This window comes from Haliotis asinina, chromosome 3 (genome assembly GCF_037392515.1).
Source record: "Haliotis asinina isolate JCU_RB_2024 chromosome 3, JCU_Hal_asi_v2, whole genome shotgun sequence".
Lineage (NCBI taxonomy): Eukaryota > Metazoa > Mollusca > Gastropoda > Lepetellida > Haliotidae > Haliotis > Haliotis asinina.
The window spans coordinates 68,426,891-68,439,875 of NC_090282.1; the positions used below are offsets into that span (position 1 = coordinate 68,426,891).

Genomic DNA, 12,985 nt, shown 5'->3' on the forward strand with positions numbered 1-12,985 from the left:
GGTTTTGTATGAAAATAGTATTGTTTAGAAATGAGCAATTACTGTCATAAAATCAACATGGTTCCAATCATTTATGTGTCAGGATCATACGGGTCAGAAGAACTTGTGTTTCTTCATAATCGTCACCACAAGAAGTTTCATGGACATGTTGAAAACCTAGCATTGCAAAAATACAGAGATGCTTAATTAAGTTCTTTGTGTATATTTCCTTCAGTTGGATGCTTTTACCCAACAGAAATGAAAACTTGTGCAGGGGGCCATTAAATGCACTTAATATCCAAAAGTGAAATCCAAGAGTTTATTTTCATGCTGCTGTCTACTTACCAAACACTTGATGAAACCAATTCAAGAAAATAATCAAAACATTGCTTCTTCACTAACTGATAGAGGAGTCTGAATGAATGTTTGTTTGTTTATTCTCACAACATGAAACATATCTCTGTACACGAGTTACATTCAGAATTTATACATGTGACAGAAATAAAGTATGTACATGCAATACACCATACTGTGCACATGGAAACAAGGCCTCTGTAGAGTCTTCAACATATACCCATAACAACATCATCAACAGTATCATCATATACTTCATGTCCATGCAACAACATCGTCTACGTGGAAACATAACTTGCTGAAGATTCCTGGAAGCAATTCACCATCAGTTGCGCTATCCATTCCTGTACAAATTGGACAGTTGTGTCTCCCTGCAAGTGTTCTTCGAGGGCAGCATATTCCCAGAATATTAATACTATGTGCAGTGAAAACAATTATCCGGGCCTCGTTCCACGAAATGATCACAGCACTACCGCTGTCGTAAGTCTGTGTAAACAGATGTGATCTACGATTAGCTCAGCACTACGACTGTCGTAAGTCTACGTTTCCATGTTGGATTAACGATCAGCTTAGCATAAGACTGACCAAAGTTTGTGTTGAGGGATTGGATTTACCATTAGCTCAGCAATATGACTACTGGAAGTCCATGAATCTATATTGAAGTATGGGCTTTACGATCAGGATAATTGCCACGATCAATGAGCAGAACGAGTTCCAGGATATAACAGTTCCAAGTAAACAAATGAAGAGGCCAAAACGTCCCCAGCATATTGTGCTGTCTGACTTGTACATGCACATTCACTACCTCAGACCACTAAATTGCAGGTGCTCCAGACTAGCAAGGATTTAATTTATCTCTTCAGTGAGTCTCCCATAGTCCTAGTTTCCCCCAGTCAATTCAGCGTAGTCATGCTGAAATATCTATGAAGGATTCCTTGGAAGAAGGCTCATGCTCCATTCAGTTCTTCACCCAATCACATGCTTGTTACAAGTTCATCTTCTTTCTGACCTGAAATTCCACTTTTGTTTAAAAGGTATATTTTCAATTATCAATAACTGGCTCAATATTCATCATAAGCATAATTATTTTATGAAATTGTGTAGTCATACCCTGTATTAAATATCGTGCCCCCTCACTTACTAGTGCCTGACCGGATATCACCTTGGCGTAATGCTTGTCGTGTCACAGTGTTGATGGTCCTGTCATGACTGACTTTCATCTTACTTTGACTTGCAATAGGCTGAGACAACTGCTGTGAAAAATCTGGATCTTTTGAATTGGTTTAGTTGTTGTTTAAAGCCTTACTCAGCAATATTCCAGCTATATGGCAGGGGTGTGTAAATAATTGAGTGTTGACCACACAATAGAGTGATCAACAGCATGAGCACCAAAGTACACGATTGGGATACAACAATATGTGTCAATCAAGTCGGCAAGCCTGACCATCCGATCTTGTAAGTCGCCTCTCACAATAAGCATGGGTTACTGAAGGCCAGTTCTAACCTGGATCTTCATGGATCCCTTGTGCACTCACTATAAGTTAGCTATCTTCAATCTAAAGGTGTACAAGGTCATTCATGTCATTGCTTGGTGTCTGATATGTCTACAGTTTGGACAAAAAAATAACTTTTTGGTTGCTGGTCTTCGCAGATCAAGTAGCCATGCAGGGGGGTTACTGAATTCTTGGTTGCAAGTAGAAACACGAGAATATCCACCACTTGCAATGCAAGCTATGATGGCTGCAATAGCAGCAGAATAGTCAGGTATGTAACTTCTTAGGTTTCAACTGGTGTGCAAAATGATGGGTACAAAACATTCTACTGCCGTGTGATCCAGAATATTCAGGCACAGAACATCCTAAGCTGGGAGTTGATGTCCGGGTCAACGGACTCCATGAGACGTTCAAAGTTGACTTGTCCATGACTCTGCTGACACTGTGTGAGCTGTGACACCATGTAGTCCTTCAGGGACACACAGTGGACTGGGTCCTGGCGTGATAGCTGCGGAGTACAGAAAATTAACACAGTAAGGGAGATATGCAGTGCATAAAAAGGGTATGAGAAGATGTACAGAGCATTAACACCTGCAGAGAGATGTTCAGAGCATAAACCGGGCAGAGCATTAACAGCTGCAGGACGATGTACAGGCCAGCTAATCTTGAAATGCTGAAAGCTACTAACACGCTGGTTACGACCAAAGTTCAGAATTCTTAGGGCTACAAACATTTCGAGAAAAAGGGTCCAGAGCATTAACAGCTGCCAGAAGATCTACAAAGCACAAACACCATAGTGGAGATGTACTGAGCTTAAAACAGAAAAGATGTACAGGTGCCAGAAGACATACAGAGCACTATCAGAAAAAGGAAGATTCACAGACTGTTTACAATAGGTTCTCCTCAGAGTGATTAATGAATGCTGTTGCTACACAACTATTTCAGATAGATTCTACAAGAAACACCTACCATCTTCTTCCTTCTCTCATGTTCGTTATCTTCCTGGTCCCCATCCATCCCAGCTTCCGGGGGACCATCCTGGTCACCCATCACCAGGAAGCTGCAAGCAACACATCAATTAGTCAGTCAGTCAGATGTTTGTTTGGTGTGTTGGTTTGTTGTTGATAACACCAACTCACCAATATTTCAGCTATATGGCAGCGGTCTGTAAATAATTGAGTCTGGACCAGACAATCCAGTGATCATCAATCAATGCAATTTAAATGCGGTGTTGTGTCAACCAAGTAATAGAGTCTGAGCATCTGATCCCATTAGTTGCCTCCTATGACATGTATGGGTTGCCAAAGATCAATTCTAACGCGGATCTTCACGGGTCCAGTCAGATGCACTGTGTTCAGGTGTAATGCTGAATGGGAGTTTAGCAATATTTTAGCAATATTACAACAGGGGACACCAGAAATGGGCTTCACACATTGTACCCATGTGTGGAATCGAACTGCGGTCCTTTGGCGTGACAAGCCAATGCTTTAGCCACTAGGCTCCGTCTCCACCTTAGAGACTGAAGAACACCGGCACCCGTACCACATGCATCCTTGAAATACCATTAAAAAAAAAGTAGAGGATATTTGATTTGGAAGACTGGTAAAATCCAAACGAAGAAGCCAAGGAGGAAACAGATGACGAAGAAAAATAAAGGAAAATATGATAATTTTTTCCATTCCTTTGGAAATGTTTCACCTGTATGAATAGATTTAATTTTTTTCTCACATGCAATGCCACATACAAACAAACAAACAAGTAGCCATGGTAACACTCACTCCATCTGCACACCCGTAACCTCGTCCTGCCGACACACATCATGGAGGACTTCGACACACATGTTGATGATGCCGGAGAACTTGTCCACTACCGTGCTGAAACATGACATAGGAAACAATCCCAGTCAACAAACAGCCCTAAACACCTGTATATTAAAGAGGTCTCATGTACTAAGATACCCACTAGTGGCTCAGTTGCCTCATAATTGCAGCTTTTAAAAAACATCCATAAAGTCATATGCCTTATTATCAACTCGCCAACTTGTAGAATGCTGATAAAACAATTTATTTTAAATCTAAATATTTTAGATATTTAAATACTTACCTTACAGCATAGGTCTACAGCATATTACCTCAAACTTCGCTAGCAGGAGATCTGACGGAGTTGAATTGCCATTCAGTCTTGAATGGCCACCTCGCAATCGATGACTGTCATGATACGAAAGTATCCGGATCTCCACACTCCACGAGAATTTCACTTATACTTCTCGTTCTGAAGAGTCCGTAGTGGGGAGGAGCATCCAGCTTTGGGACAGACCGAACCCCTATGGTAAGGTAAGTATTTAAATATCTAAAATATTTAGATTTTAACAGATTTTTCACTTACTTTACCATAGGTCTATAGCATATGGATACATCAGCCAGGATGTTGGTGTAGGACTCCAGAGGACCGTCAGCGTCTTAAGATCCCACATATGCCTCAGGGCAGCCAGACCACTACTGTTTCACTTGTACGCTGGTCTGCCACAACAATCATGAAGGTCACTGGAACCAGAATCAAAGTAGTAGGTCACGTACTAACCACCGGAGGGGTATGGTACATTATCTCACGTAAGTACAAGAACCCCATAGACCAAGGTAAATAAGATCGTACCTCATAGGGCAGAAGGACGTGTGAGTTGCTGTGCAACTACTAATGATCCAAAAGATTGTAGTCCTTCCATATCTTCCACCGCCAAGTCCTGCAAGTAATGGCTGTCAAATACTGTAGAGGACCGCCAGAAGCATCCAGCCATAATGTCAGGAACTGTACAGTTCCTGTGCAGGGCCAAGGTCGAGGCAAACACCCGAATCACGTGCAGGTTGGGGTGTGGAAGATTCAGTGTGTCGTAAGCCGCCAGGATGGTCTGCCTCAACCATAAGGCTATTGTGTTCCTGGTGACTTCCCCTTTAACCGTCGCAGAAAATGGTAGGAACAACCTCTTCCTAGTTCCCTGACGAGGAAAGGACTTCTTGATGTATAATCTGTGGGCCCGAACCGGACAGAGTAACTGTTCTTCCCGATTCTCTGGTCCAACGATGGCAGTAAGAGGCGGGATGGTAAATAATCTGTCTGGTTGACCTGGCAGCTGGTTCTTTGCCAAGAAATCACAGAGAAGGCCCAAGTGTCCAGCATCATGTCTGGTCTGTTCAAACTGGACTCGTGAATTTCCCTAACTCTCATTGCTGTAGCGGGTCCGGATGCAGTGTCAGACTGTGGGGATGGCGCAGCAACTGATCCCACTCTGGAAGTCGGAATGGATTTCTTTCTGTGAGGTGGCACAATTCTGGGAACGACAAAAAGCAGATGAGTTTGGGATGTGACAAGCTCTCTAGCCTTGATGTCGTTTGCGTCTAGGCAAAACATCTGATCCAGTAGGGACTTGGATGTGGTTGTCCCGTGTCTCAAAATCACCTACACCACCATCGTATTGTCTGAGACAATAAGTAGGTTTGATTAACCACCGTAACTGCTCCAGGAAAAGCAGAGTCTAGCTGTCTGTGTAGCAACTGAGGTTCAAACTGGTTCAGCAAACAGTCATCTATATATGGGTCGAACTCTATCTGCCCGAGATGAAGAAATCGACTGATACATGATTCTGGTACATAGCCATGGGGCCATGGAAATGCCAAACGGCAGGACTCGCCACTGGTAATGTCGACCCTCGAATACAAGCCTCAGAAACTTCCTGTGAGCCTGGCAGATGGGGACGTGCAGATATGCATCCTGTATGTCGAGACTGCACAGCCATGTTCCCGGGACCAACTTGAGGCGCAGTTGTTCCAAAGTCACCGATCATTGAACGCCACCATGTTGTGAATCATGCGCAGTTTGTCGGAGTCCTTCTTGGGAATGAGGAAGACTGGAGAGTAAAACCCTGGCGAGAGGTGTGGGTCCAGCACTCCCTCGATGGCATTCTTCCCTAATAACACCTCGATGTTTTCCATCAACAACTGACGCTGCGCCTCCGGGTACATCCGTGGTGCCGGATGAGATGTCAACGGAGGAGGCTGTACGGCTGGAAGTTTATAGCCTCCTAGGGAAAACTGGCACGACTGGGGGCAGGAGGTCCCAGTCGTGACAGGTGACACCCTCACCATCTTGAATAGGGGAGCTTCCCCTTCCCTCTGCCAGGAGTGGCAGGGGCGTCCCTGGCAGCGTCTGACAGCTTGCGACAATCCGCTGCTGTGAAGCTTTGGCCGCGACCTCTTGTAAAGGCAGATCGGACACACTCTCTTCACCGTCTCTTGCCTCTGCTGCGTGTCCTTCTTTTATCATGAAAGGCTGATGAGAGGGCTTCAAATGCTGACAAAGAGACCTCCGTTTTCGTCAGTTCAGCATGTTCCTTATAAACTTCTGGAATGGCATTCCCAAAGAGGGCTTGCAAGGAGAAAGGAGTTCTAATAAGCAGCCATTTAAACTCTTCCTGCCATGAGCATCCATTTAAACTTTTCCTGCCATCCTGCGGACAACTGTCATCAACACTAGGGCTGTCCGGACATGTCTTAATAAGTCATATAGCACTTTGCCTTGCCATAAAATAAGCGACAACACATGTTCCAATCCGGACTCGTATTCTTTGTTAAATCCACAGCCGCTGCTGAAGTAGCTGATGCTAACGCTGAGACAGGTTTGAGGATGCGTCTCAGTTCCGTGTCAATGGCCTGTAGTCTGGAGTCCTGTACCTTATACGTGGTGGATGAAGATAAGTCTTATGGCTTCATCCATCACTGCCCCGGAGTCGGCAAAGTCCAGACTATGTACCTTGTAGTACTGCTTCTTTGATTTTGGCGCTATAATCATAGCATTCAGCCTAGCAAAATCCTTATGTCCATCAGCCACCATGGGATGTGGGGGGATCATGAGTTCCGGGTCCACCCTGACAGCTATTGCGCTGTCTACCCCTTATGCCGGGGAAGGGCAATCCGGGAGCCTATCAGCAATCCAATCGTACATAGCAGATAATGGTAGGTACGATCCCTCATCCTCCTCCACCACATGAGCGGGATCTTCCTCGTAGTCGGGGGAGAAGTACTGTTCTTTGTCAGTATTCCAGGAAATGGTTGACTTGCTCTCCAGCGCCTGCTTCCTGTGCGCTGACTGTCTGGCGCGAGGAGGTGACGCAAACCGGGACCGTGAACGCTCGCTCCTCCTGCGTTGGAGGGATCTGCCCCGGCGATCTGGTGATCTAGATAACGGACGGTGGCGTCGACATACGCTGGATGAGCTACCTTGGGGACTCCTGGATTTTGACCTCCTGATACTCGGTCGTCCCGATCTCATTCGATCACTGGTAACAGCAGTGGTGCCCCGCGGCGCTCTAAACGCCTGTGCACCCGACCCTGACGCTGACTTCTCTACCCAAATGTATCCGCAGCTAGCGATGCACCCACAGTCACTGGCACTGGTGATCAGATGCGCTCTTCCCTCGGCATCGTCTCTGTAACATCCGGGACCATCGGAGGAGTTCTAGTCGGAAGCGCAGTCTGTCCTTAAAATACACCTGGCGTCACCTTGAATTCCGCAGTAGATAAACCCGAACACGCTGTACAATGCTGTAGAAAGGTGCAGGATACCTTAGCACAGTCCGGACAATAAGGGTGTGGATCCTTGCCGGACTTCAGGCCTTTGCAAACTTCACAGAAGTGACATGTCATGCACAACTACTGTAATAGACCGAAATATAAATGTAATACTAAGGATAAAGAAATAATTACCACGTAATGGACTGCTCCACTCATGCGTGCAACGGCATGCTTGCAATGGGCAAATGAAATATCTGCCACTTCACTAAGTAACACCAGACTTAAATACAGCGGACCTGACTATCAATAGAAACCATCTGCTGAAGAAAGAAACCGATTCAGTAAGAATTTACGGAGGTAACAACGAAAAAAGGAGAAACGCAAGCGTGTCTGTTACGAGGTAGCCGACAAGTGTATCACAACAAAATTAACAGTTATAATTGCCACAAAGATTGAAAAATATACATACAACACACTAAGAACCTGAAAGGAATCAGTTCACAAGTGTAGTATATTCAAACTTTATTAGCTGGAAAAATAAATCTAGCCATCCAAACACGTCTCGATCAGATGAGGTGAAGTGAAATTCTCGTGCAGTCTGTGCGCATAAGCAATGGAGAGATCCAGATACTTCCGTATCATGACAGTCGTCGATTGCGAGGCGGCCATTCAAGATTGAATAGCAAATTCAATTCCGTCAGAGGATGGAAGTTTGAGGTAATATGCTATAGACCTATGGTAAGGTAAGTAAAAATAGTTTTCATTGTTGTTTGGAATTGGTCCACAAGTCCTTGCAAGAACCTCCCTGGACCAGCCTAAATAACGCTCAAAACCTTTAATCATTCCTTTTGTCTGGTCACAGACAGGATCCTGTGTCTATAATATGCCAGAATTACCTGAGGTTGACTGTAAGGAGTGATGAGAGGGCAAGGGCACAGATTTTCTTCCGCTCCGGCTGTGAGACCCAGTCCATCCTTTCACACCACAGATCGAGGAGATTCCCCAGTGCCTGCTGGCTCTGTTCCAAACAATTACAATTCCTTCATTATCAAATACCACTTGAAAGTTTTAAAGATTTACACCATTACTACCCTCTCCTGTCTCACAACAATCCCATCCCTCCATCATGACTCACATCCTGTCCCAGATGAGGTGCCGTCTGCTCCAACACTGACCACATCAGTTCCTGGCTCTGCAGCAGCACACGACTAAACAGAGACAGGTACATTGACATCAGCATGGGATTCTCCTGGAACAGAAAACACAATGTCTCTCACTCACCGAAATAAATAGGAAAAAGCATCATGTCATGATTTTGGCACATTTAAATGGCAGTGTTCACAGTCACTTCTGAGAGGTGAGTTGCATCTGAGAGACATTGCAAATACTCAGTTAAAACTTGTGCTGATGATAAAGTTGACTTTAATTAGCAAGTGATATGTTTCACAGGAACACTGGGGATATTGTCCAAACAACTGAAAAGCAGGACTGACAAGTCTTGTACATCTTCTGCCAACTTCGAGCAAAGCAACACAGAAAAGATGTCTTACCTCTGGAGCCAGGAGATCCTTCAGCAGTCCTGGAAGCATGGGTGAGAAAAGTCGTGGACCATCTGCCGGGAATGCTCGAAAGACAAGTTCGATCAACTGTCATGTGAAAGAAGAGTTAGATTAGTGCATAACAACATACAGAAAGATTTGATCAGCTTTACAGGAGGTGACGGTTGTTTGCCTGTGAACAGCTGACTGACTGACTGAGTTTGTTTTTTATTCCAGTAATATCATGGAGATGGACACCAGAAATGGGCGTCACACATTGTATCCATGTGGGGATTTGAACCCGTGTCTTCGGCATGATGAGCCAACGCTTTAACCACTAGGCTACCACACACTGCCTCAGGTGTGTATAGCTGACCTAGACAAGGGACTGTGATCTGCAGATCTTCATCTGAAGATGTTTTGGGAAGTCTATCTGAAAGAATTCTACAACTACGAGACAAATGTACCGACATGAGACATCTGCGACTTACCCGCAGAATGAGGATTAGGCCTTCTGACCGGATGTCTGTCATCAGACTGGACAGGCTGGACACGAGCACTGTGTGGAAGTGCTGCAACCAATCACAAAGAGAGAGAGTGATTGAGTCAGTCTGGTGAATTTCATGCTGCTTCATTCAGCCTTTACTAACCAATGCTTTTTGTGACAGGTGACTAAAGGGATCAGGTGGTTAGGCTCACTGACTTTGTCAACATATGTCATCATATCTCAGTTGCATAGATCAGTCCTCATGATGTTGATCACTGGATTGTTTAGTCCAATCTCAATTATTTACCGACAGCAGACATATAGCTAGAATATTCATGAGTGTGGCGTTAAGCTAAATCAAATTCTCCACTTACTCAATCACGGCTGTAAGAAGTAAACAAAGATTGTTCTAAATGAAATGGAATAAAAGCTTTGCATACACTGGACATTATTGGTCAAATGTTTTCACTGTGCCCTGTAACATGTATGTCAGGAAACATTCCCCTATTCATCTGGCGGAGACAGACCTAATTTGAGAATTTGCAAAGGCTACAACCAGTGGCATGCAGGGGACTGAGTCTGATAAAGACTGGCATGAGCAACCAAAACGTTTCCATTTGAGTACAAGTGAAAGAGTTTCAGAGTGATGAGTGATGCATTCAGGCGAGATGTTTTCACTGTTCTTAGGGAACACGCTTTCACTGTATCTCCAGTTATAGGAGACAGAAGCAAATAGTGAAGGGTCAGTAGAAGTTAAAATTATGACACATTTGCTTACTGACGAGATGTAGAAAAGGCCTACCTGCATGAAATCTCTTGGGCTCAACAAGATGTATGCCTCGATGATCTTTAGACACACACGCAGGTTCTCTGTACCAAGCTCTGTTGGGATGAAAATAACATGAAAAACCTTACCTCTTCTTTCAAAATATCTAACATGGATGAACACTGAAGGGGTGGTGATGAACCACATAAACCCATAATTTCACGAACTTGAACAATGCATGGAACCCATTTCTGGCGTTCCCCGATGTGATGTTGCTGGAATATTGATAAAAGCAGGGTGAAAACTACACTCACTCACTCACTCACAACCAGCCTAGAAATGAAGGCTTGTATCACAACACATCCCATCGATGATGCCAATTACTGACACTATATGAACACAAAACCAACCTAGCAATGAAGGCATGTATCACAGACCACCAATTACTGACACTATATCAACACAAAACCAACCTAGCAATGAAGGCATGTATCACAGACCCATCAATTACTGACACTATATCAACACAAAACCAACCTAGCAATGAAGGCATGTATCACAGACCATCAATTACTGACACTATATGAACACAAAACCAACCTAGCAATGAAGGCATGTATCACAGACCATCAATTACTGACACTATATCAACACAAAACCAACCTAGCAATGAAGGCACGTATCACAGACTACCAATTACTGACACTATATGAACACAAAACCAACCTAGCAATGAAGGCATGTATCACAGACCATCAATTACTGACACTATATCAACACAAAACCAACCTAGCAATGAAGGCACGTATCACAGACCATCAATTACTGACACTATATGAACACAAAACCAACCTAGCAATGAAGGCATTATCACAGACCATCAATTACTGACACTATATCAACACAAAACCAACCTAGCAATGAAGGCACGTATCACAGACCATCAATTACTGACACTATATCAACACAAAACCAACCTAGCAATGAAGGCATGTATCACAGACCATCAATTACTGACACTATATGAACACAAAACCAACCTAGCAATGAAGGCATGTATCACAGACCATCAATTACTGACACTATATGGACACAAAACCAACCTAGCAATGAAGGCATGTTGTTAAAGAGTTTGAGGAGGCCTTCAGTGAGAAGCGGCGAGTGATGCAATGTCATAAGCCAAAGGTCAAGGCCATCTTCCAGCAAGTAGACATGAGGGTCCTGGGTCACATCGGTACTAAGGTGTATCACAGGCAGCAGGAAGTCGTGGAAGTTGGTACACATGGACCCAAAACCCTGCAAGGGAATTAGACTGTCTTGATTCACATTCTCAAAATATCCCCTTAACAAATGCAGCATCTATACTCACCTTTACAACTGTATTTCTAAAGATAAAGTGACACCTCCTGTACTCACCTGTACAGGTGTATTAGTGTAGCAAAGATGGCAACGACTTTTTTCACCTGTACAGGTATATTAATGAAGACAAAATAGCAACCCCTTAATTCACCTAAACAGCTGTATTTGTTCAGACATATACACATGAGCCTTAATTAAGCACTACAAAAAATAATTGTCCATGGTAGCAAAAAGGGATCAAAGCACAGAAGTCTTAATACAAATGCAGTTAGTATGAAATTCACGTGTTGACTCAAATGCATGCTTTTCATGCTAAAGTTCTGTCACAGAACAAGCGACTGAGGGGTATAAAAACGTGAAATGAAATATTCTCATTGCTTTCTTATCGATGCATTAATAAGTGAACAGAGCTGAAATTGAACTTTTTTGGACAGGCGTAGGTGTAGGCTTTCTGAAGATACCAGATGACAGATTATTGGTTTGCATGAAGCTGGTTTGTCCTGTCACAGCATCGGGTCCAGGCTGAATATCAGTCACACTGTCATAAGTCACCTTGTAAGGAAACATGCGGCCACTGGTTACGTCAAGGATCGTCCACGATCAGGAAGGACGAGAAATACCACCCCTGATGACCGCGCCCTAGTTCACCTATTGAGACGCAGACCTACGACCAATGCCAAAGATCTCAGAGTAAAATGGAGTGTGGGTGTTCATCTCTCTACCAGCACTATCCGAAAGATTGTAAGGTCCGCTGGACTCCATGTGCGTCATCATCCCTTGCTCACTGATAGACACAAGGTTCAATGTTTGGCGTGGTGTAATCAACAGCAAAACCACAATCTGAGGACGTGGCCCAGGATCCATTGGTCCAGTGAAAGCCGTTTTCTTCTTTGTGTTACTGATAACTGTTGGCGAGTTTGGAGAAGGAGTAATGAGGCTTATCGGCTGATCCATGATGATCCTTGCAACTGAAGCCTTTGGCTCTGTAATGGTGTGGGGGTGTATCTCCTATGACTGTAAGCTGAATCTTTTCACCATTCAAGGGATGCTCAATGGTCAGAGATATCCACAGGAAGTACTGAAGCTGCTGTTGTCCTGCATTTTGATAACCACCCCCTCGCCAGTCGGCCAGTGTTTATGGATGATATTGCTAGGCCCCATCATTTCAGAGCTTTTACCGCATACTTGTAGAAGAACACATTTGACAGATTACCTTGACCTTCACGAAGCCCTGATCTCAATCCAATTGAGCATTTATGAGACCATCTGGGGTGACAAGTTCAAGTAAGGGATCAACCTGCTCAAAATCTACAGGAATTAGCCCAGGCTCTTCATGACGAATGGCAGAGGATTATAATGATGCACATTTGGCATTTGATTTGCAGCATGAGGAGGAGGGTTGCAGCACTTATCCGTGCAAAGAGAAGATACACCAAATACCGATG

General features: G+C 44.1%; 1 protein-coding gene across 3 annotated transcripts in view; it reads right to left on the bottom strand.

Moving 5' to 3' along the window:
• Positions 1 to 394: 394 nt before the first annotated feature.
• The window catches only part of LOC137278355 (importin-11-like), a 28,662-nt gene continuing 16,071 nt past the window's right edge, over positions 395 to 12,985 (bottom strand). For 2 of the 3 annotated variants that reach the window (XM_067810642.1, XM_067810643.1), the window contains exons 19-27: positions 11,285 to 11,477; positions 10,218 to 10,297; positions 9,420 to 9,500; positions 8,941 to 9,036; positions 8,526 to 8,639; positions 8,287 to 8,408; positions 3,605 to 3,700; positions 2,796 to 2,886; positions 399 to 2,334 (exon numbers count right to left, since the gene is read on the bottom strand). In XM_067810642.1, coding sequence (XP_067666743.1) covers positions 2,176 to 2,334; positions 2,796 to 2,886; positions 3,605 to 3,700; positions 8,287 to 8,408; positions 8,526 to 8,639; positions 8,941 to 9,036; positions 9,420 to 9,500; positions 10,218 to 10,297; positions 11,285 to 11,477 — 1,032 coding nt within the window. In that variant the 3' untranslated portion in view covers positions 399 to 2,175. Of the gene's footprint in view, positions 2,335 to 2,795; positions 2,887 to 3,604; positions 3,701 to 8,286; positions 8,409 to 8,525; positions 8,640 to 8,940; positions 9,037 to 9,419; positions 9,501 to 10,217; positions 10,298 to 11,284; positions 11,478 to 12,985 lie in introns of all 3 variants that reach the window. The other variant, XM_067810641.1, reaches the window with a different exon arrangement.